The 25,000-nt window shown below is 43.5% G+C and overlaps 1 protein-coding gene across 1 annotated transcript in view; it reads right to left on the bottom strand.

Annotated features, from left to right (window-relative positions):
• The window catches only part of sim1a (SIM bHLH transcription factor 1a), a gene marked incomplete at both ends in the record, with an annotated part of 47,952 nt that overhangs the window by 16,108 nt on the left and 6,844 nt on the right, over positions 1-25,000 (bottom strand). The window contains 6 exons of the mRNA XM_084307979.1: positions 1,881-2,028; positions 6,063-6,169; positions 12,174-12,373; positions 19,590-19,675; positions 20,069-20,177; positions 21,115-21,204. Of these exons, the coding sequence (XP_084164105.1) occupies positions 1,881-2,028; positions 6,063-6,169; positions 12,174-12,373; positions 19,590-19,675; positions 20,069-20,177; positions 21,115-21,204 (740 nt within the window). The remainder of the gene's footprint in view (positions 1-1,880; positions 2,029-6,062; positions 6,170-12,173; positions 12,374-19,589; positions 19,676-20,068; positions 20,178-21,114; positions 21,205-25,000) is intronic.

The following is a 25,000-nucleotide window of genomic DNA, read 5'->3' as shown; positions in this document are numbered from 1 at the left end:
ATTGTGCCAATTCCCCCCCTCCCCTACCTGGTTGTTGTGCGCATGTTCCTCCTACTGGTCGGTACAAGGGAACCCTGAAGCCTACCACATGCTTCCTCCGACACATGTGGAGACAGCCAGTGGCTCTCTTTTCACCTGGCAGTGAGGACTCTCATTGGTGAAGTGTAACGCGTGGGAGGTCACGCTGCCTTCACCATTTCCTGCCTTTCGCTGAGCAGGCGCCCAGACCTGACCTGTAGGCGTCGCTGTCCACAACGCCAGATTACCACCCTCGACTTCCCTCCCGTTAACTCAGCCAAACGAGTTAGTATGACGACCGGCCCAAGCCGCAGCCAATGCTGACTCCGGGAGTCGAGACCGCAGCCTCTTGCATTGGTGACGAGCGCAATCTCCGCTACGCCACCCGACCGCCCTGCAAAAGAAATCTGACCTGTATCTGATTCAGGACCACATATGAAAGTGGCCCTAAATCGGAATTGATTAAGATCAGATTGCATGTGATTTGTGCCGTTCACACTGTCAAGAGTCACGTATGAGCACAAGTAAATCTGATTCGGGCCGTCTGCAGTGTGAACGTAACCATCGTGATATAATAGGAACGTCTTCTCTCGCTCAAGTCAGAAGCCATGGATAATAAGAGACAATGAACAAAGTGGCTTTTTTACCCACACATGGAATTAAGTACAAGTCACAGGAATGAGACTTGTAAAAGAAAACCACCCATTTTTTCCTCAAATATTTTACACACAGACAAACAGAGAAAATCGAAATGAACCTTTGAAAAGCAAAAGCTCACAGGACTCGGCGTTGAAAGACACCTTTTCACTCAAAACAGGACTAAAGACTGACTTTCCTCACTGCCGTTTCTGCAAACCTCCCCAAACTAGGCTTCAACAAACAGGTGTCATGTTTCCAATTAACCTCCAGTTAATTGCTTTATGGTGATGGTTTGCATAAATCTCTAATGCCAATACTCATTATCTTATCAAGGGAGGAAGTGACAGCATGAACGCCCATGTGAGCAGCCCTTGCCTGGCCCTGAAGTGGCACCCGTCAGACATCACGCCAAACGCGGATGTGTTGAACCGAATGAGGATCTGTGAGCTCCAGTCCCTCCCTTTCTGAAAGAGGATCTGTGTGCTCCAGTCCCTCCCTTTCTGATGCTCCAGTCCCTCCCTTTCTGATGCTCCAGTCCCTCCCTTTCTGATGCTCCAGTACCTCCCTTTCTGACGCTCCAGAACCTCCCTTTCTGATGCTCCAGTACCTCCCTTTCTGATGCTCCAGTCCCTCCCTTTCTGATGCTCCAGTCCCTCCCTTTCTGATGATCCAGTCCCTCCCTTTCTGATGCTCCAGTCTCTCCCTTTCTGATGCTCCAGTACCTCCCTTTCTGATGCTCCAGTCCCTCCCTTTCTGATGCTCCAGTCTCTCCCTTTCTGATGCTCCAGTCCCTCCCTTTCTGATGCTCCAGAACCTCCCTTTCTGATGCTCCAGTCCCTCCCTTTCTGATGCTCCAGTACCTCCCTTTCTGATGCTCCAGAACCTCCCTTTCTGATGCTCCAGTACCTCCCTTTCTGATGCTCCAGTACCTCCCTTTCTGATGCTCCAGAACCTCCCTTTCTGATGCTCCAGAACCTCCCTTTCTGATGCTCCAGAACCTCCCTTTCTGATGCTCCAGAACCTCCCTTTCTGATGCTCCAGTCCCTCCCTTTCTGATGCTCCAGTCCCTCCCTTTCTGATGCTCCAGTCCCTCCCTTTCTGATGCTCCAGTCCCTCCCTTTCTGATGACAGAATTCACAGCGATGCCTGGAGATAACGCCCTGCATCACGTTTACTTAGGTAAAGGAACTGTGTACTTCTTCCACCACCGGGCGGTTACTCACGTCAGGACGTAGTTGACGCTGACGATGCAGTGCGGCCTGGAGGAGCGGCTGTTGTGGACGATGGTGGCGTAGCTCTGGACCCACACCCAGCCGCCTTGCTTGGCCAAGAAGCGATAGTATTTTGTGGTGACCTGTCCTTTCACCAACACTGCAGGCGGGGGCGGAGAGAACGGAGACAAAGGATTATTGGAAAAGCAGGCAAATGACACATTCATGATCGAATACTGTTGAAATAAATAATATAAAGTCTGGTCTCGTCGGATGCTTTATAATAAGCTAATTGTAAAAAATTGGGGAGTCATAGCAGCATGGGGAGGGGGGAGGGGAGGTACAGATATGGGCAGGGTAATAGTAGAAAGTATAAGTATAGGCAATCAAATTAGATCTGAATATAGAAATATCAGTCAAATAAACAGTGTAAACATAAACAATATAGTTAACTGAACATATTCTGAGTATCTCAAATTACATTTATCAGTATCAGACTAGAGAAGATGTTTAATATCTTAGCATACTGGAGCTCTTTGAAGAGCCAAAGAAATTGTAAAGGAACTAATTTTGCCCACAGAACCCAATTTGGGCACCGCTGTTTTATACCAAACTAATGATCTCATAGGCTCCTGGGCTATACCAAACTAATGATCTCATAGGCTCCTGGTCTATACCAAACTAATGACCTCATAGGCTCCTGGTCTATACCAAACTAATGATCTCATAGGCTCCTGGTCTATACCAAACTAATGACCTCATAGGCTCCTGGTTTATACCAAACTAATGACCTCATAGGCTCCTGGTTTATACCAAACTAATGACCTCATAGGCTCCTGGTCTATACCAAACTAATGATCTCATAGGCTCCTGGTCTATACCAAACTAATGATCTCATAGGCTCCTGGTCTATACCAAATTAATGACCTCATAGGCTCCTGGTCTATACCAAACTAATGATCTCATAGGCTCCTGGGCTATACCAAACTAATGACCTCATAGGCTCCTGGTCTATACCAAACTAATGACCTCATAGGCTCCTGGTTTATACCAAACTAATGATCTCATAGGCTCCTGGGCTATACCAAACTAATGATCTCATAGGCTCCTGGGCTATACCAAACTAATGACCTCATAGGCTCCTGGTCTATACCAAACTAATGACCTCATAGGCTCCTGGTCTATACCAAACTAATGATCTCATAGGCTCCTGGGCTATACCAAACTAATGACCTCATAGGCTCCTTGGCCCTCATTCATCAACGTGGACTTTGACCTTGACCTACTTCCACACGTAAGCACGGAATTTAGAACTAGCGCACGCACAGGGAAGTCGGCATTCATCACACGTGCGTAAGCAGGCTCTACGCACACCTGTCATGATGAATCCCACCTTGGCCCTGCGCCGCAGCTCGTGCACGCTTTCACGTATTTGCATACCAAAACCGCCCCGACCAACCAAATATGGTCAGGCCCTCCCCTTCAAATACCATGAGGGAATCCCTGTGCGTGGAATGTTGGAGGATGGCAAAGCGAACGAAAAAGAGAAACTACACAGACACCGAGGTGGAGGTCCTCGTAACGGAGGTGGATAAATAAAAGGCGGATTTGTAAACGGTGATGTCAGATATCAACGGCTCCCTAAGACCATTGCTGCAATTCTGCCTGGACAGCTCAAAATACTAATAAAGACCGTTCGTTGACCACTGTTTGGCGTTGGTTGTGTTGTGTGTCATTATAACCGTGCTGTACAATATGAATGCCTTTATTAGTTGTGTTCGATTGGCTATATGATTTTTAGAGGCATCTATTTTGTTGTCGGCTAATAAAGACCGCGCTGGAATATGACTGCCTTTTCCCGTGTTGTTTGATTAATACCCACGGATTAAAGTTCTCCTCAATTCTATTCCAAATCGCGATGGATCTCCCGTCAATTTTCTACCTGCTGCATGATTTCTAGAGGCATACTACTACAATCTATTTTGATGTCAGTATTGGGTAGCCTATATAAACAATATAATACGAGAGCATATACAAGAACAATGAATCTCACTGCATGTATGATGTATCCTGCCTTTCAATACATGAACTTGAATTCCATCATATAGTCTGTCCACTATCTGCATGGTGTCATTGCAATGCGTTTTCTATTCTTTCTTGTACAGTAAAAAGGGGGAAGAACACTATATTCATATGACTTATTCTGCTTACAGCTTCGAAATTCCACTTGTTTCGTTTAACGTAAAGCCTTTTAAATATAATCAAAACGTTCCCGTGTTTCCGCGGTCTGTGCGCAAAATAATAACGAGTTGAGCTTTATGATTTATGATGAATTGAAAATGGGGGACCCTGATGTAAACAGGACGAAAGTTGGTCTGCATCCCCAATTAACAATTGTATGTACTGAGCTGTACTGTACTGTACCCATTCTGCAATCTGTTAATAAACTTTTCAATCAATCAATCAATCAAGCTACGCGGAGCGCAGTCAGTCAGTAGCCTACACCCCGTATATTCCGATAACGCTATATAAACCATGAATGAATGAATGAATGAGAACTTTATTAACAGATTGCAGAATGGGTACAGTACAGTACAGCTCAATACATACAATTGTTAAGGGGATGCAGACCAGAGAAAGACTTTCGTCTTGTTTACATCAGGGTCCCCCATTTTCAATTCATCGTAACATATATGACATGCTGCATTCATTCTGAGAGAAAGATCTATTATTCCAAATGCTATTTATAGGGTTTTGACCATAATTACACTAATATCGCTGTTTCACAATGAACTATGATGAATCACGGGGGTCATACAGAACACGCGCCAGTGACTTTATTTCCGCCTTGGAACTAATGCAGGACTGAGGAGTGCTTATGCGTAGTAACGATATTCTACCACTGGGAGCTAGGTACGCCAGGTCTGAAATGTGCGTAGATGTACGCACGAAGTCAAGTTCAAATCGAAATTGATGAATCCCACTCTTTGCTTAGAAATGATCGTACGCACGGGTTACGCACAGATCTGTGCGTAGAACACGTTGATGCATGAGGGCCCTGGTCTATACCAAACTAATGACCTCATAGGCTCCTGGTCTATACCAAACTAATGACCTCATAGGCTCCTGGTTTATACCAAACTAATGACCTCATAGGCTCCTGGTTTATACCAAACGAATGACCTCATAGGCTCCTGGTTTATACCAAACTAATGACCTCATAGGCTCCTGGTTTATACCAAACTAATGACCTCATAGGCTCCTGGTCTATACCAAACTAATGACCTCATAGGCTCCTGGTCTATACCAAACTAATGACCTCATAGGCTCCTGGTTTATACCAAACTAATGACCTCATAGGCTCCTGGTTTATACCAAACGAATGACCTCATAGGCTCCTGGTTTATACCAAACTAATGACCTCATAGGCTCCTGGTTTATACCAAACGAATGACCTCATAGGCTCCTGGTTTATACCAAACTAATGACCTCATAGGCTCCTGGTTGCTCTGTTTCTTAGTACACAATGCGCTTGTTTAGGTGGAGTTTATTTAGTGTTAGAGATAATACAATGACATACTCCATTGGAAAGCTGAGCTCATCCTCTAACTGAATGTAGTAGCCACTTTATTTGGTTAAGATAGATAATCAGCAAATAAACTCATAAAAAGGATGATACCAATCTTAAACAAAGACAATAAACCCCCAACTCAATAGGATGAAAATAATAATAATAATAATAATAATAATAATAATAATAATAATAATAATAATAATAATAATAATAATAATAATAATAATAATAATAATAATAATAATAATAATAATAATAATTAAAGCATTTGCAGGGATTTATTAATGCTTGCAGAATGTTGAGATGCAGATTAATTGTGACCCGTCAGGCATAAACTGCCCCCCCCCCTCCCCCGAAATACATACAAAGTCATACTTATACGAGAAATATATTACAGTATTTATATATTTTATAAAGATGGCATGGTTGGATGCCAAACTTATTTCCGTTGTACTGTACTTGTGCTGTATGATTTGAATCTAATCTAATCTAAGGCGGGGAAAACAACACAACACATACGTTGGTATAGTGGCTTTTTATTAAATATAGTGGCTTTTTTTATTATTAAACATAACGGCGTTGGAGCGGAAGTGTAGGAGAGCAAAACAAACCTAACTCACACAAGTGGTGCGCACATCTGAGGTGGAAGGAGTCGCAGCTGTGGACGTGGTGGTAGAGCGTCTTCTCGATGAGGTCCTGCGGCTCGTAGCCCGTCAGCTCTGCCACCCTGAGGAAGCAGCACACATTAGGGCCAGGGGCGAGTCTTGCTCAAATGTGAATCAAGATTTTTCTCACTAAAGAATTGAGATCACGATTCTCTCACACGATTCTTATTTTTTTCCAATAAAATCATTTATCGCACTCTTTCTTAAACAGACAACATAACACATATCAAAGTGCTCGACTTAAACTTAAACATAACACATATGAAAGTGCTTGACTTAAACTTAAAAGTCTCTTGTAACATACAAAATAACTCAAGTCAGAATCGTCATCGTTTAAAAAAGTTAACTTAACACTTTGAGTGCCGGGACACGTCTTTTCACGTCTTTGCTGGCCATGCTAAAGTTGCCGGGGGACGCTGTACAGCGTCCTTATATCAATATTTCAAAAATCTGCGATCGGATTCATTTTCCCCCTCCGCTGGCCTGAGATCCACCAGCAGGACCCACTGAGCTCTCTGGCGGTTCAGGAGCGCCATCTGGTGGCCGATCGGCGCAATCGCTTTAACAGGATGTTGAATAGAGGTTGTCATGACGACCGTAGTACTTCCGGGCGCTCGCTATAGTTCATGTGACTCTGGCTCGTCACGCTACACGGTGATCGATTGGCAATAACTCGATAAACAACATGATTTGGACGTATATACCATTATACAAGCTGGAGATGGACCGGGTAAAAATATATCCCATAATAGGAAAATGTATACTCCACGCTCATCGCCCAACGGCGCGAGGAAGATACGGTAAGATTCAGCGTTATTTTTCAATGTCTTCTATACTAACTGATCTGATGAACATATGACCCACATTAGATGAATGGTATAACGCTGCCCACGGAATTATAAATGCCCCCTCGGCCATCCGGTCAACATCAGATGACGTGTAGTAACTTCTAGAACCATGTCCAGTTGGAATTTTTTATATCGCGCCGATTGCCATCAAACTGTATTTCATCATCAATATAATGCATTTGGGGCTATATATCACGTTCTGGAGAAAGCTGCAGAAAGAGATGAAAACATACTTATACATTAGACCATACTTTACTATGAATATGTGAATGAAAAAGTTTAACGTTGCTACACAATGAACAATACATATAGGACTTTGAATGGGCCCTAATAATGGCAATGTAGCAATAGAATTTAAAAAGTTATAGCCCTGCAAAGAAGGGGACTTTCTCCATAGACAAATAGCGCTGGCAATCTATGGTATATCATGAATTTAACCTTAGGCAGCCAAAGTGTTAAGTAAAAAAAAATAAAAAATTATTATAATTTTTTTTAATAAAATTAAATCGTCATCATTTAGAAATGAGATTGCATAGGTCTATGAATCGAGATCGCGATTTTATTTCGATTAATTACCCTAGCACACATCATCATCAACACACATCTGGAGGAGCAACACACACATCATCAACACACATCTGGAGAGCAGCACACATCATCATCATCATCACACATCTGGAGAGCAGCACACATCATCATCATCATCATCATCACACATCTGGAGAGCAGCACACATCATCAATACACATCTGGAGAGCAGCACACATCATCAACACACATCTGGAGAGCAGCACACATCATCATCATCATCTGGAGAGCAGCACACATCATCATCATCATCATCACACATCTGGAGAGCAGCACACATCATCAACACACATCTGGAGAGCACCACACATCATCAACACACATCTGGAGAGCAGCACACATCATCATCATCATCTGGAGAGCAGCACACATCATCATCATCATCATCACACATCTGGAGAGCAGCACACATCATCAACACACATCTGGAGAGCACCACACAAATCAAAATCAAATTTATTTGTAAGGCCCGACAACACACGTTAATGTCCCCATGGGCCGTACACGTCTTCTTTAAACAAGTCAAGAAGAAACATCACAATAAGTGACCATAAGGTCACCACAATAAGTCACCATAAGGTCAAAAAAATATTAAATAAATGCAACAAATAAAATAAATGCAACACTCCCAGACATACCCCACGCGAAGGTAAGGAAAAACTCACTAATACCTAGCAATAGGAGGGGGTTAGAGAGTTCCCATGTTTGTAGTGGGCGGAGATGGATCAATAAATACAAGTAGTGAGCATATGCATACATGGTGACAGTAGAATCATAGTATATAAGAAAATTGTGAAGACAGAGACAGAGGTTAAAAGGTTCTCCTATGTCTGCAGAAAAGCAGACAAGGGAGCAAATAGACATCCTAACTAAACTAGACAGATTAATCTAAGGGTCAAGCCCCGACCAGGTGAGATCAGGGTAGGTTGAAGGAGAGAGAGAAAAGATGGGTCTTAAGCAGGGATTTAAAAGCTTCGACAGAGCAGGCGCCCCTGACGACAGCAAGTAATTTGTTCCACAGGTAGGGAGAGAGGTAGACAAAGGCTCTGTGGCCGGCGGATTTCTTTTTAACCCTAGGAATCGATAGAAGCCCTGCATTTTGTGAGCGCAGAGCACGAGCGGGCGAGTATCGAGAGATGAGATCGGATAGATAGAGCGGTGCAAGCCCATTTAAAATTTTGTAGGTGAGGAGTAGCACTTTACAGTCAGATCGGGCTTGAATAGGAAGCCAGTGTAGGGTGGACAAAACTGGTGTGATGTGATAACATTTTCTAGTTTTAGTTAGTATCCGTGCAGCCGCATTTTGCACTAGTTGAAGATTTTTGATGCTTGACTTAGGTAGGCCTGAAAAAAGTGCATTACAGTAATCTAGACGTGATGAGACAAAAGCATGAATTAGGGTTTCAGCATCAGCCAGAGTAAAAATGGGGCGAATTTTTGCGATATTACGATGGAAGAAGGCAATTTTGGTGACATTTTTTATATGTGCATTAAATGAGAGGGGGGAATCAAAAATGACTCAGAGGTTTTTTATGGTGGAGCTCTGGGATACATGACAAGTATCAAAGTTGAGGGAGATGTCCTGAAACAGGCCTCTGTGGTTTGGGGGGCCAACAATTAACATCTCAGTTTTATCTGCATTAAGGAGTAGAAAGTTTTGCGACATTGATTTTCCTTACGGCAAGCAGGCAAGCCTCAAGATTTTGTAATTGGGAGGAATCATTTGGCTTAATAGGTATATATAATTGGGTGTCATTAGCGTAAAAATGAAAGTTTATGCCAAATTTGCGTATGATATTGCCGAGGGGTAGCATGTAAATCGTAAATAGCAAAGGGCCAAGGACAGAGCCTTGTGGGACCCTGCATTGCACTGGGAGGGTCTCAGATGTTAAATCATTATAGACCACACAGTGTGTTCTATCAGTTAAATAAGATTTAAACCAAGCAAGTGCGTGACCCCGAATGCCAACATGATTCTCAAGCCGACCTAGAAGAATCGAATGATCGATAGTATCAAAGGCTGCACTGAGATCAAGCAATAAGAGCACAGAAGTTAGGTTTGAGTCAAGAGAGAGCAGTAAGTCATTTGTGACTTTGGTAACCGCCGTTTCGGTGGAGTGTAAGGCTCTAAAGCCAGATTGAAAAGATTCATTAAGATTATTGTTTGATAGATGGTCAGTAAGTTGCATTGCGACAATTCGTTCTAATATTTTGGATAGGAACGGAAGATTGGAGATGGGTCTGTAATTTTTTAAGATTAGAGGGTTGAGGTTCGGTTTTTTAAGTAGTGTTAATGACGGCTGATTTAAAGGCCAGGGGCACCACGCCAGAAGACAAGGAGGTGTTGAAGATATTGAGTAGGGCAGGGCCTAGAGTTGGGAAGAGTTTTTTGATGAGAGTTGCTGGAAGAGGGTCAAACAGACAGGTTGAGGGTTTAGCCGCGCCAACCAATTTAGAGAGGGCACTAAGTGAGACGTTTTCAAGGCAGCATAGCGTATGGCTGGATTCAAAGTCAGGGGAAAAGCCCATCAGATGTTGGGAGGGACTCTGATTGTTGAGAAAGCCAACAATTTCATCTCTTATGAGATCAATTTTCTTGGTAACGAATTTAATGAATTCGTTAGCCGATAACGCATGGTTTAGGGCATTTGGTTGTTTCTAAGTAAGTTTAGCAACTGTGTCAAACTGAAACTTTGAGTTGTTTTTGTTTTCATTAATGAGCCTGGAAAAATATCAGGTTTTGGCAAGTGAGAGTGCCTTTTTGTAGTTACGTAAACTATCATTCCAGGCAAGGCGGAATACTTCGAGTTTGGTCGAACGCCATTTATGTTCAAGTTTGCGACATGCCTTTTTAAAGGAGCGAGTTTCCTCCATAAACCAGGGAGTTTGTTTTTGCGGAGCACGTTTAATTTTAGGCTTAAGGGGAGCGACTTAGTGTGCTACGAAGGGCGGCGTTAAGTTTGTCTGTAAAGAGATCAAGGGGGCCAGAGTAAGAGAGGAAGGGAGAGAGGGTGTCTGGTAGGCAGTTAACTAGAGTTGGGACAGTTGAGGCGTTAAGATGACGGCTCATGTAGGATTCTACACTGTCTGGGCGAGAAACCGTCAAATCAATTTGAAATTTGATGATCATCATCAACACACATCTGGAGAGCAGCACACATCATCACACATCTGGAGAGCAGCACACATCATCAACACACATCTGGAGGAACACACATCATCATCACACATCTGGAGAGCAGCACACATCATCAACACACATCTGGAGAGCAGCACACATCATCATCACACATCTGGAGGAACACACATCATCAACACACATCTGGAGAGCAGCACACATCATCATCACACATCTGGAGGAACACACATCATCATCACACATCTGGAGAGCAGCACACATCATCAACACACATCTGGAGGAACACACATCATCACCACACATCTGGAGAGCAGCACACATCATCATCACACATCTGGAGGAACACACATCATCATCACACATCTGGAGAGCAGCACACATCATCAACACACATCTGGAGGAACACACATCATCACCACACATCTGGAGAGCAGCACACATCATCACCACACATCTGGAGGAACACACATCATCAACACACATCTGGAGAGCAGCACACATCATCAACACACATCTGGAGAGCAGCACACATCATCAACACACATCTGGAGGAACACACATCATCAACACACATCTGGAGGAACACACATCATCAACACACATCTGGAGAGCAGCACACATCATCACACATCTGGAGAGCAGCACACATCATCATCACACATCTGGAGAGCAGCACACATCATCAACACACATCTGGAGAGCAGCACACATCATCAACACACATCTGGAGAGCAGCACACATCATCAACACACATCTGGAGGAACACACATCATCATCACACATCTGGAGAGCAGCACACATCATCAACACACATCTGGAGGAACACACATCATCAACACACAAAGACAAACAAAAAGCACACAAATCTGGAGGGATCAGCCTCCCAGTGCTTATGTGGAAGTGTGTCCGATGGGCTCACATGTACACACACACACATACCATCTCTCACACGCACGCATACACACACACACACACACACACACACATACCATCTCTCACACGCATGCATACACACACACACACACACACACACACACACACACATACCATATCTCACACGCACGCACGCACACACACACACACAAATAGGCATGTACGCACAACTACTTTCGCCTACTACTTTGGTCCAGTGTGTAGTACCTGGAGTCCAGGAAGATGAGCTTCATGTTGAGGCTGGCCCCCTCCCCCTCTCCCTCCCCCCCCCCCCCCTCCCCCAGGGTGTAGTACCTGGAGTCCAGGAAGATGAGCTTCATGTTGAGGCTGGCCCCCTCCCCCTCTCCCTCCCCCCCCCCCCCCCCTCCCCCAGGGTGTAGTACCTGGAGTCCAGGAAGATGAGCTTCATGTCCAGGCTGGCCCCCTCCCCCTCTCCCTCCCCCCCCCCCCCCCCCCCCCAGTGTGCAGTACCTGGAGTCCAGGAAGATGAGCTTCATGTCCAGGCTGGCCCCCTCCCCCTCTCCCCCCCTCCCCCCCCATGGTCCAGTGTGTAGTACCTGGAGTCCAGGAAGATGAGCTTCATGTCCAGGCTGGCTCTGAACATGAACATGTTGTTGTGCAGCTTGATCTCCGTCACGGCGCTGGGCGGCAGCGAGTGCCCCACAGCCACCAGGCCCACGTTCTGGTAGCAGCCGTCGAACGGGGACATGTCCAGGCTGTACTGGCGGATCTTCAGGTACCCACTGCAGTGGATCACCTGGACGGGCAGAGGACACACCACACGGGTCTTACTCACTACACTCATGGTGCCTTAACCCTTTCACTGCCACACTACAGAAGGTTAACCCTTTACTATCACACTACCGACGGTAACCGTTAAGGTTAACCTTCTGTAGTGTGGTAGTGAAAGGTTAACCTTCTGTAGTGTGGTAGTGAAATGGTTAACCTTCTGTAGTGTGGCAGTGAAGGGGTTAACCGTCTGCAGTGTGGTAGTGAAAGGTTAACCTTCTGTAGTGTGGTAGTGAAAGGTTAACCTTCTATAGTGTGGTAGTGAAAGGTTAACCTTCTGTAGTGTGGTAGTGAAAGGTTAACCTTCTGTAGTGTGGTAGTGAAATGGTTAACCTTCTGTAGTGTGGTAGTGAAATGGTTAACCTTCTGTAGTGTGGCAGTGAAGGGGTTAACCGTCTGCAGTGTGGTAGTGGAAGCGTTAACCTTCTGTAGTGTGGCAGTGAAGGGGTTAACCGTCTGCAGTGTGGTAGTGAAAGGTTAACCTTCTGTAGTGTGGTAGTGAAAGGTTAACCTTCTGTAGTGTGGTAGTGAAAGGGTTAACTGTCTGTAGTGTGGTAGTGAAAGGTTAACCTTCTGTAGTGTGGTAGTGAAAGGTTAACCTTCTGTAGTGTGGTAGTGAAAGGGTTAACTGTCTGTAGTGTGGTAGTGAAAGGTTAACCTTCTGTAGTGTGGTAGTGAAAGGTTAACCTTCTGTAGTGTGGTAGTGAAAGGTTAACCGTCTGTAGTGTGGTAGTGAAAGGTTAACCGTCTGTAGTGTGGTAGTGAAAGGTTAACCGTCTGTAGTGTGGTAGTGAAAGGTTAACCTTCTGTAGTGTGGTAGTGAAAGGGTTAACCTTCTGTAGTGTGGTAGTGAAAGGTTAACCGTCTGTAGTGTGGTAGTGAAAGGGTTAACCTTCTGTAGTGTGGTAGTGAAAGGTTAACCTTCTGTAGTGTGGTAGTGAAAGGTTAACCTTCTGTAGTGTGGTAGTGAAAGGTTAACCTTCTGTAGTGTGGCCGTGAAAGGTTAACCTTCTGTAGTGTGGTAGTGAAAGGTTAACCGTCTGTAGTGTGGTAGTGAAAGGTTAACCGTCTGTAGTGTGGTAGTGAAAGGTTAACCTTCTGTAGTGTGGTAGTGAAAGGTTAACCGTCTGTAGTGTGGTAGTGAAAGGTTAACCGTCTGTAGTGTGGTAGTGAAAGGTTAACCTTCTGTAGTGTGGTAGTGAAAGGTTAACCTTCTGTAGTGTGGTAGTGAAAGGTTAAGGTCCTGGGCGTTGTGGACAGCGACCCCTACAGTTCGGTCGGGGCGCCTGCACAGCGAGGGTAGGATCTGGAGAGAGGTAGTGCGACCTTCCACACGTTACACTCTCCCGGTGAGAATCTGCGCGGCCAGGTTGGCCTGCCGGCTGGCTGCACATGCATCGGAGGAAAGCATGCGACCGTCTCCGGCCTCTCGGACCAACAGTAGGGGAAAGTGCGCAACAACCAGGAAGGGGGTTGGGAATTGGCATAACGACTAACAGTGGGATGGGAGAAAAATCGGTAAAAGGAGGGGAAAAAGATAACAAAAAAATAAAATAAAAACGTCTGTAGTGTAGCAGTGAAAGGGTTAACCCGCTGTTGTGCTGCAGTGAAAGGGTTAACCTTCCATGTATTGTCGCAAGTGAAAGGGTTAACCGTTTGGTAGTGCGGCAGTGAAAGGGTTAAGGCAGACAGGAAGACAAATCCTTCTCTGGAATCAACTCCCAACATCACACCCATCAAAGGAGCCCCATCTGTAGAAACATTTAAGTCCCACCTCAAAACCCACCTGTTCAACCTTGCATACCCTCACTCCTGACCCTGCAACACTTACATTTTCACATCTGTACACACCTATATATTATTATTTTATTTGTATTATCATTATTATTATTATTATTATTTATTTATATTAGTTCTCTGTTTCGTCTCTAAGCTGGCTCCCTTTCTCTGTTGTATCCCCACCATGTTGTCATTGTGAAAGTCCATGTACATGCAATGTCTGTAAAGTGCTTTGAGATATCATATGTAAGGCGCTATATAAAATAAATGTATTATTATTATTATTATATTTAGATTAGTTCACATGCCTTCGAGCAACACTGTACTTATTGTACTTATTTTATGCCTATTCTTATGTCTGCACTTTCTACATTGCACTACTTTTATTGTCTTTTATACCTATTCTTATGTTTGCACTTTATGCATTTCTTTTATTCTGTCAAATATGCTAATTTTATGCCTATGTTCATTTTATGCTATTTGCTGTGAAGCACTTTGAGCTGCAATCCATGTATGAAAGGTGGTATATAAATAAAGTTATTATTATTATAGTGTCTATTGTAACTATATTTATTGTAATGCAAATATAACTGACAACTTGCTCATATGTGTATACTCAGAGTTAATTATATTGTTATATTGTTTACACTGCCTATTTTTACTTTTCTACTGTACTATAATTTTATTACCTGTATTATTGTCTTCTACTATTACTATTACCATGTACCTGTACCCCCCCCCCCTCCCCCACGCTGCTATGATGCCTGAATTTCGCCAAGGGGATCAATAAAGGAATATCTTATCTTATCTTACTAGCCGTACAGGGTTAAAGGGGAACGACACCCAATTTAAGAATTCTTACATGTTATTCCTATATGGCCTAAGACGGTCTAAAATATTAGTGAGAACAAACAACTCTCCCTAATCCAAATACTAGAGCGCTAAAACTCTAAAGTCTGGAGCTGCTCCATAGACAACCAATTGGGTAAGGGGATTTCCCAAAGGGGATCAACAATGGAATATATTATCTTATCTTAAAGGAACACTCCAACATTTTGGGAAATTAGCTTATTTGCCATCTACCCTGGAGTTAGACAAGAAGATACATACCTTTTTCTTCTCTGTGCATGCAGTAGGAGTAGGAAGACGTTGGGAACTCGGCTAATGGAGGAACCTACTTCCAGTGACTGACGCTAAGCTAGGCTAACGGTGCGCGTCTTCCTACTCAGCGATGCAGTCGTGCACACACGCGGTTACACGCCGTTGTAGTAGATCTCTGAGGCAGAAGTGCGCGCGGATGTGCACGCACACACACAAAAATGCGTTCACAATTGTCACTGGACTCGTCGCGCCGTGCGGCAAGTACCCGGCCGGCACTTATCACCTCGACTTTGCATAATAATAGGATACCGATAGCATCGCTTTGGTCTCCTGAGGCTCGCTGAATTTAACATTCATCAAAACGCATCAATTATGTATCAAGTTGTCAACAACATGAATCACAGACTGTCTGAGCTTATCCCAGTCTGCCAACCACTGCACATCCACAACACAAGAAACAAGCATCTTATATCTGGCAAGAGGAGAAGGCTAAATTGTGCTAGCCTAAGCATAGCATGCAGGGGTCCACAGATCTGGAACAAGCTTGATGAAAATCAAAAAATGACTAATACCTTTAAAACCTTTAAAAAATCATTGAAAGAGGAACTGCTCAAATCATATCTCTAATTAAAATTATAACTTAGGAATAAAATTGTCTGTATTATGTATCTCTGTTATATGTCAGTTAGTAGGTAGGTGTATAAACCTACCCACGTTGTAGTTTTTTGTTTTGTTTTTGTTTGTTTGTTTTGTTTATTTTGTTATTGTTTTTGTTGTTCATATTCTGTTTGTATCTGTGTTCAGGCTCCCTCCAAAAGCTTTAAATAGCTTCTTGGGAGACCTGGCACATGCACACAATTTGCGACATGTTATCACATGAGGATACTCGCATGTAAAATGTATCGTGTGTGTGTGTGAATAAAAATTCATTCATTCATTCATTCATTCATTCATTCATTCATAACAACGAGAAGAGCCAAACCAAAATACAAGCCCTGTACCAATTGGTGGGGGGTTGCTTGATCTGTGGTCCCGACTGGAAGGATGAGACATTAAGTTGTGCTTCAGTCTCTGAAGGAAACTGTCCTTCTGTAAACTAACTCTAAGTTACATTGTTAATTTAGTTTGTATTTACTTTTCTAGTTTAAGTTAATTCAATTAAAGAAATTGTAACTACAATTACATTTAAAACATTTATGCATAATAATCATCTGTTCTGTGCGCAACCGAGGGAACATGTATGCGCGTGCGCGTGGTGTTTGGGCAGTTCCCATATTACGACTGCACCACTGCTCCTAATGCATGCACAGAGATGAAAAAAGGTATGTATCTTCTTGTCTAACTCCAGGGTAGATGGCAAATAAGCTAATTTCCCAAAATGTTGGAGTGTTCCTTTAAGATGGTAAAGGTGACACTGAGAGCACCCAGGGGGATGTTCTGAGTAGACGGGTACATTTTCTGTTTCAGAAGTGAAATCACCACCATGTATAAAGTTCATTTGAGTATAAAAAAATTAAACATTCTGTGGGTCCACAACATCAGTCTCCCATTCATTGTCTATGGAGCAGCTCCAGACTTTATATGCTGATGATGTCACAAGTGTGATTCTTACAGTATACTTCTCTGGTTTCTGGCTTTGGGTGATGAGAGAGAAGCTCATGTTCACACACTTTGAATATAAAAAATATGAGAAGAATAAACAGTGTAAACAAAGGTGCAGATGAGGGCCTGTATGCCATATCGGTTATATTATACGGGACAATAAATATAGGCATTAAATAATGTGCATCTGAATATATACTATGAGTAAGAGTAAAAGTAAACAGTATACACAAGGTACAGTATACACTTAGGGGGCGTACTATTGGTACAGGGCCTACCAGGCCCGGACTGGCCATCGGGACATTCGGGACGAATCCCGATGGGCCGGAAGTAAAGTGGGCTGGTCCAAAAAAATATATATATATATAATTTATTTGTAATAATTTTTTTTGATGGGGGGGGGGTTCGACTGGCCCATTTAGTCCACTCCAATCGGCCAACTTTGGTAGGGTAGGGCTGAAAAAGTTAGATGTAAAAATGAAAATTGCCACAGAAAGATGCTTAAAAATTGCCTACTAGCTCTTGCAGTGATTTCAGTCATCTCCCAGGCTACATGGTCTGTACAGCGGGCCGGTGTGGGCCAGTGTGAGTCGGTGTGTGGGCCACTAATGTGGGCCGGTGTGTGGGCCGGTGTGTGAGTCGGTGTGTGGGCCTCTAATGTGGCCCGGTGTGTGGCCCGGTGTGTGGGCCGGTGTGTGAGCCAGTGTGTGAGTCGGTGTGTGGGCCGGTGTGTGGGCCAGTGTGTGAGTCGGTGTGTGGGCCGGTGTGTGGGCCACTAATGTGGGCCGGTGTGTGGGCCGGTGTGTGGGCCACTAATGTGGGCCGGTGTGTGGGCTGGTGTGTGGGCTGGTGTGTGAGTCGGTGTGTGGGCCAGTATGTGGGCCGGTGTGTGGGCCAGTGTGTGGGCCGGTGTGTGGGCCGGTGTGTGGGCCGGTGTGTGGGCCAGTGTGTGGGCTGGTGTGTGGGCCGGTGTGTGGGCCGGTGTGTGGGCCAGTGTGTGGGCTGGTGTGTGGGCCAGTGTGTGAGTCGGTGTGTGGGGCCAGTGTGTGAGTCGGTGTGTGGGCCAGTATGTGGGCCGGTGTGTGGGCCAGTGTGTGGGCCGGTGTGTGGGCCGGTGTGTGGGCCGGTGTGTGGGCCAGTGTGTGGGCCGGTGTGTGGGCCGGTGTGTGGGCCAGTGTGTGAGTCGGTGTGTGGGGCCAGTGTGTGAGTCGGTGTGTGGGGCCAGTGTGTGAGTCGGTGTGTGGGGCCAGTGTGTGAGTCGGTGTGTGGGGCCGGTGTGTGAGTCGGTGTGTGGGGCCAGTGTGTGAGTCGGTGTGTGGGGCCAGTGTGTGAGTCGGTGTGTGGGCCGGTGTGTGGGCCGGTGTGTGGGCCGGTGTGTGGGCTGGTGTGTGGCCCGGTGTGTGGCCCGGTGTGTGGGCCGGTGTGTGGGCCGGTGTGTGGGCTGGTGTGTGGCCCGGTGTGTGGGCCGGTGTGTGGGCCGGTGTGTGGGCCGGTGTGTGGGCCGGTGTGTGGGCCAGTGTGTGTGGGCCGGCAGGATTAAATTCCATAGTATGCATGCTTGCTCGCACAGAAACAGTCCGTCCAGATGATGTAGCCTACACAGCACTCTACTACAGATACACTACCCAGAGCGCAACGACACACATAGGTGACAATAGTGTGTGTGCGTGTGCGCGCATGGGCCGGAGTGACTCTGAACGTCTCAGGCTGAATTTGTGTCCCCTAGCCTATCCGTGACATCGAACGAGAGAAACTCAATGCCATTTGGAGCATACCATAGCGTAGCCTAATTCTCCTAATTCTCTAACACCGTAGCCTATTCTCTGACAATATAAGCCTTCAGAAAAGTTTTTTGTTGTCCTTTTAATGAAGGAATACTCTCCAAATCAGATAACACGGACGATTGCTTCTACTGTGCGAGCTGCCTGCCATTGCTGTTTGAATGAAGATTTTCGTCGTCTAAGGCTGACCCCTATTAGTCGAATAGTCGACTAATCGATCGAAAGGAGCCGTAGTCGACTGCCAACCTCTTAGTTGAATGCAAAAAATATATAAAAAAGTATTAAAAACTTTTTTTTTTTTTTTTTTTTTTCAAATAAATGTATCATTCTTTCCAAAAGAAAAGAGGCATAGAAGCATGGCTAACACTAATGGCACGCATACCAGAGGCTAACTGCCTAAGAAAACAGGCACAGAGGCACTGAAAGAGGATTTCACCCATCTAATGAACACACTAGACTAGACAAATATCAAGATGTATCCATCAGTAGACCAATTGCATGCTTTTGCAGAGGACAAGAAGTCTTTCGTCGACTCCTTCAGACATTAAGTTATTATTATGGTGTAGTTAATACTTCATGTATCCTTAATCCCTAGGCTAAAAAAAAGAAAACGTATGCCAATGACAGGAAGTAACGTGTGTGTGTGTGTGTGTGTGTGTGTGTGTGTGTGTGTGTGTGTGTGTGTGTGTGTGTGTGTGTGTGTGTGTGTGTGTGTGCGTGCGCGCGCGTGTGTGCAAGTGCACATCTAGGGGCGGGGTGTAGATTGGTCTCCCTGATGTTGACTCCTTAGCCACAGCCTTGGGTTGTTTAATACTGGACGAGTGTTTCATAACGGCCGTTGTGTGGGCCAGTTTCGGGGCCGGTGCGTCTGAATGTCCCGGGCTGAATTTGTGTCCCAGTCCGCCCCTGGGGCCTACCCACCTTATATCCACCACAGGTCAGTCCAGCGTTCCTTTTAGCAAGGACACATTTCATCCTCAGGAAGAAGGAACGTTCCATTTCATATTCTATGAGAATAAAAAAGAGAGAGAGAGAGAGAGAGAGAAAAAGAAGATATAACAACACTCTTGTGTCAACAGCTCATTTAAAGCTGCTGTAAGTGGCATTTTTGTGAAAATAAGTGTTAGACATATTGTTTTATTTGTTTCAAGCACATAATTTGCTTAAAACTAGTTTGTATTTCTTTGTTTTTTGTCAGATATTTGCAGTGTAGTAGAGTTCCCTCTCCTGATTGGATAAAGTTGGAACAGGATACCACTGGAGATGTATTATGTTTACTGCAGAGCGGAGGGACTGAGAGACCCTTGTCACTGACCAAACACTCTAACAGAGGAAACACCACTTACAGCACATAAATACTCTGTAGTATAGCTTTAAAACATGGATAAAGAGCGGCTCACCTTGAACAAAGTGAGAATGGTATGGCTGGTGAGCGGTTAGCACCGCCGTCATTTCATCGTGGTCAGCCGGGTGGATGTATTCATAAATGCTATTTCCGGTCAACTCTACCTGTTGAAAAATGAACGTTCTTCTATGAAACGGATATATGACGTGTTATTTTTTATATCCACTTTTTTCTCCTCCTGTTTTTCTGTGTTTTTCTCTCATCCCAATTTTAGTCGTTATGCCAATTCCCCCCCTCCCCTTCCTGGTCGTTGCTAGCATGTGCCCCCCACTGGTCGGTCTAGGGAGCCCTGAAGTCTATCAGATGCTTCCTCCGAGACATAGGAGACAGCCGGCGACCTCTTTTCACCTGCCAGCGCGGACTCTCAATGGTGAAGTGTAACGCGTGGGAGGTCACACTACCTTCACTATATCCCTTCTTTGCTGTGCAGGCGCCCTGACTGACCTGTAGGAGTCGCTGTTTACAACGACCAGATTACCACCCCATCGACTCCCCTCCCGCTAACTCTGCCAATTGAGTCAGTATGACGGCCGGTCCAAGCCGGAGGCAACGCTGACAGCCGGATTCGATACCGGTGTCTCTTGCGTTGGTGACGAGCGCAATGTCCGCTGCGCCACCCAGCCGCCTGGATATAACGTTTTGAAACAAATGCCACTAGGGGGATAGGCTGGTAAAGATATGCCTCCTAAAGTGTGTAAACGAAAGTACAAGAAGTACAGGCTACAGGCTTTCCGGTTTAGACGAAACAATTATAGAAACGTGTGAAGTGCACAATATTTCCTCGTTTAAGACACTGCAACGGCTTTGCCTGAAGAATTTACTACACGACCGGGACGTTCTAGCTTGTTTGCCGACAGGATTCGGAAAAAGTTTGGTCCGTTCATGAGGCAGCTTCCAGGGGAAGTACATACACTGGAAATTCTACCCCATACACACTTTCGGCCATAGTTCTTTACCAGGCTTTATCTCACGAAGGAGATACAACTGGGAACGAGGTTACTAGAGGGGGGGGGGGGGGGGGGGGGGCGTGGTGCAGCATACCTGTGAGAGGCCCAAATGGACCGACGCTGTTTCAGATATGTACATTATTTTCCCATCTGGAGCGACCACGAAAATGAACCCATCCAGCGTCTACAAATAAAATAAATAAATAAATTTACATCTACAAATATCAAGGGGCAAAAAATATGCAAATCAGCTCACTCTGTAATAAGCAATAATATCCTAAAATAATACACCTTCAAATAAAAATTAGATTAGATTAGATTAGATTCACTTTATTGTCATTACACAGTACAAGACAGTGCAACGAGATTGTGTATACTCTAACCGGATGTGACAATCAACAGTCAGTTGCAATATGAAACACATATAAATAAAACTGTACAGTAAAGTGCAATGGTTAGCACAATGTGAAATGGTGAGAATACAAAATATAATTAAAAATAATCATTAAAATAAAGTCTACATAAGCTATAGGCTATATGCAGGTATACATGAGGTGCAGTGGCTATGTAGAGTTTTGATTCAGAATGAGTATCGCCCATAGTCCATTCATTTAAATTGTGAACGTGTATAAGATTAATATTTAAAATACAATAGTCTTGTGATTTTGTATCAGACACACGCCTATACAGTACGACATACCATGACTTTCAAATCTATGAAAACGTCGTAATCCTTATAAATATACTTTTATTTCCATTGTGATTGAGGGTGGTGGGCTAATTAAATTGGCCTGGTTAAATTAGCCGAATACCATTCATTACATTAACTAAATTATTTTTTTTAAACAACAACAACAACAACAACAACAATAACAACAACAATAACCGCGACGACTAAGACAACAACAATAGATCAAAAACAATAACAATGGAATAAAAATTATTATTATAATTATTATTATCATTCTATCATTTCCTAACGTCTCGTTTAACCCTTTCACTGCCGCACTATACCAAAACGGTTAACCAGTTTCACTGCGACAATACACAGAAGGTTAACCCTTTCACTGCCACAGTGACACGCCAGAAGAAGGTTAACCCTTTACTATCTTCACCGACGGGCGAGCCACGAATATATAGCAACTGCCTGCACCCACAATTCAGCTGCACACGTTTCGCTTTTATTATAATAAGCCGTTATATTAAAATCGTCTTTACCGGAAGCGAATGGCCCTCTTTGCCAGCTCTCTGTTGCGCCGTTATATATCATAGTGTTGTTGTTGTTACAAATACAATAATAATAATAATAATAATAATAATAATAATAATAATAATAATAATAATAATAATAATAATAATAATAATAATAATAATAATAATAATAATAATAATAATAATAATAATAGAGCCCTCGTGAGCAGAGAGCTCGGCGCGTGACCGTGAATCAATTTAACTTACAAGAGACTTAAAGCCACGAGAAGGGAAGCAGCAGGAGACAGACGGCGTGCAGCAAGAAACATCACTTGCCGTTAAAATATGCAGAGGGCAAGGGGAACTAAATAAATAACTAATAATACAAATTAAAATAATAATAATAATAATAATAATATCTGCACGCACAAATGGGATGATGTACTGTAGGCGACCATGTGACTGAGCCATATAAACATCAAACCATTTATAGTCCTACTGTCAATGATAATAATAATCATAATAGTAATAATGATTATTAATCGTTCTTCTATACCTGCAAAAGATGCGATCCTAACTCCCGCCCGACATTGTCGAGTGAGCTGCGACTCACGTGACCCCAAGACTCTCCAAGGCCTGGAAAACAAATGGCACATTTCAGTCAAATATAATATAATCTAGATTGTCCTATATATATATAATATATGATGATGATAGTACATCTAAGAAAACAAGCTTTAATGGCGATCTAATCGTTTTAATTGCAGAACAAATTTGTGTATATATACTTATATAAGCAGTATAGTCCTGGCCTATTATATATAGCTAATTTATTATCCTGTGGAATTTATTAGCAATATTTGTAACATTATTTGTAAATACAGCATAATAGCCTATACGGTAATGTGTTATAGATTGGTATAACTAGGCCTTAGCTTGAGTTAATTCAGTTCACCGTGTTAATTTAACGCACACAGTGAAAATGCGAATCTATATTCGCAGAGACGCGAGGAACAAAAACTCGAAAAGCAAATCAAAGTTGCCTCATGTCCCTCGTGCAGATCTCGCTGGAACAACGATCCCAATTGAGATGCAAATCCTCGCCAAACAAACACGCACCGCGCAGAGATCACACACAGTCGTCTGACTAAAGCAAATAATAGACTTCACGTTTACACAGAAACAACCACATTATCCCACAACAGGCCTATACTCGTATATATTTATTACAAATCATATAAAAACACGAGTTAATGACGTGAGAGATGCGCTCGTGATAAACACATGCAATGACAGCAATTTACGAGACAGTCGCCTATTTTTGTTGAGCACATTTTATTTACTATAGGTTGTACTTTAGTTATTGTATATGTTGTTGTACTATGGGTTGTACTTTAGTTATTGTATATGTTGTTGTACTATAGGTTGTACTTTAGTTATTGTATATGTTGTTGTACTATAGGTTGTACTTTAGTTATTGTATATGTTGTTGTACTATAGGTAGTTATTGTATATGTTGTTGTACTATAGGTTGTACTTTAGTTATTGTATATGTTGTTGTACTATAGGTAGTTATTGTATATGTTGTTGTACTATAGGTTGTACTTTAGTTATTGTATATGTTGTTGTACTATAGGTAGTTATTGTATATGTTGTTGTACTATAGGTTGTACTTTAGTTATTAGGCTGTACTTTAGTTTGTATATTGTATATTTTGTATACAATATACATAATTTATTGTTACTGTATGAATCACAATCTCAGGAGGGTCATACAGAACCAAGCATTTCACTGTAATGTACATTATATATATATATATATGTTATGAATTGAAAATGGGGGACCCTGATGTAAACAAGACAAACGTCTTTCTCTGGTCTGCATCCCCTTAACAATTGTGTGTATTGAGCCGTACTGTATTGTACCCTTTCTGCAATCTGTTAATACAATGTTCAATCAATCTATCAATCATGAATCGATATATGAGTGACAAATAAAACAAAACTAGCATGCGCGCACAATTGAGGCTGTTTCTCTGTTCCACCACCGGACGGAGGTGTTATTATTATGGGCTGTGTGTGTGGGGGGGGGGGGTCACCGGACCGAGGGGCCCGTGCATGCGCGTGTTATTATGGGCTGTATTATATCTGTGTCTGCAGCTCCCAGCACTTGACCCACCGCCGGGGGGGGAACTCTAATCTCGTATCGGATCTCCGCACTGAGCAGGGGGGGGGGGGGGGTGAGAGAGATAAGCGCCCGGCCTATTGTCCCGCAACAGATCTGAAGACGTGGCTAACGAATTCAAGTGTTGTAATGTGAATGGGGGACAAAGTGGCTTATATACACAAAGGAGCTGCTCTCGGTAGGAACGCGAGATTAGTCTGGGAAACTGTGTTCTCTATATAATATAACGACATCTCTCAATTAGCTCACACCCGATTTGCAATTCGTCCTTATTTAGGCCCTGCAGTCTAGTAGAGATGTAGTGTCTTTTGTGGGCTTTCTTTCACAGAGGATCACGTGTACCTCTGAACTGTGACTAAAGTGTTTAGTATGCAGTTTTTATTTTTTATTCGCCAATAGCCTATTTTATTATTGGCAGAGCATGCAGCCGATGTAATTGCCTGGGATTTATTATATATCTCGACTATATAATAATGCATGAATGAGCCGATCGAAAACGGGATTGGTTTTGATTGCAATTACAAGTAATATCCAACATAATCCGCATTAAAAACAACACTTACAACACAGACTATATAGACTATACTACACACGTCTCAAATGTT

The sequence above is a fragment of the Notolepis coatsorum genome (genome assembly GCF_963971535.1).
Source record: "Notolepis coatsorum genome assembly, chromosome: 2".
Taxonomy (NCBI): Eukaryota; Metazoa; Chordata; class Actinopteri; order Aulopiformes; family Paralepididae; genus Notolepis; species Notolepis coatsorum.
Note: the sequence above shows the minus strand (reverse complement) of the source record. Positions and strands in the feature narration are given on the sequence as shown.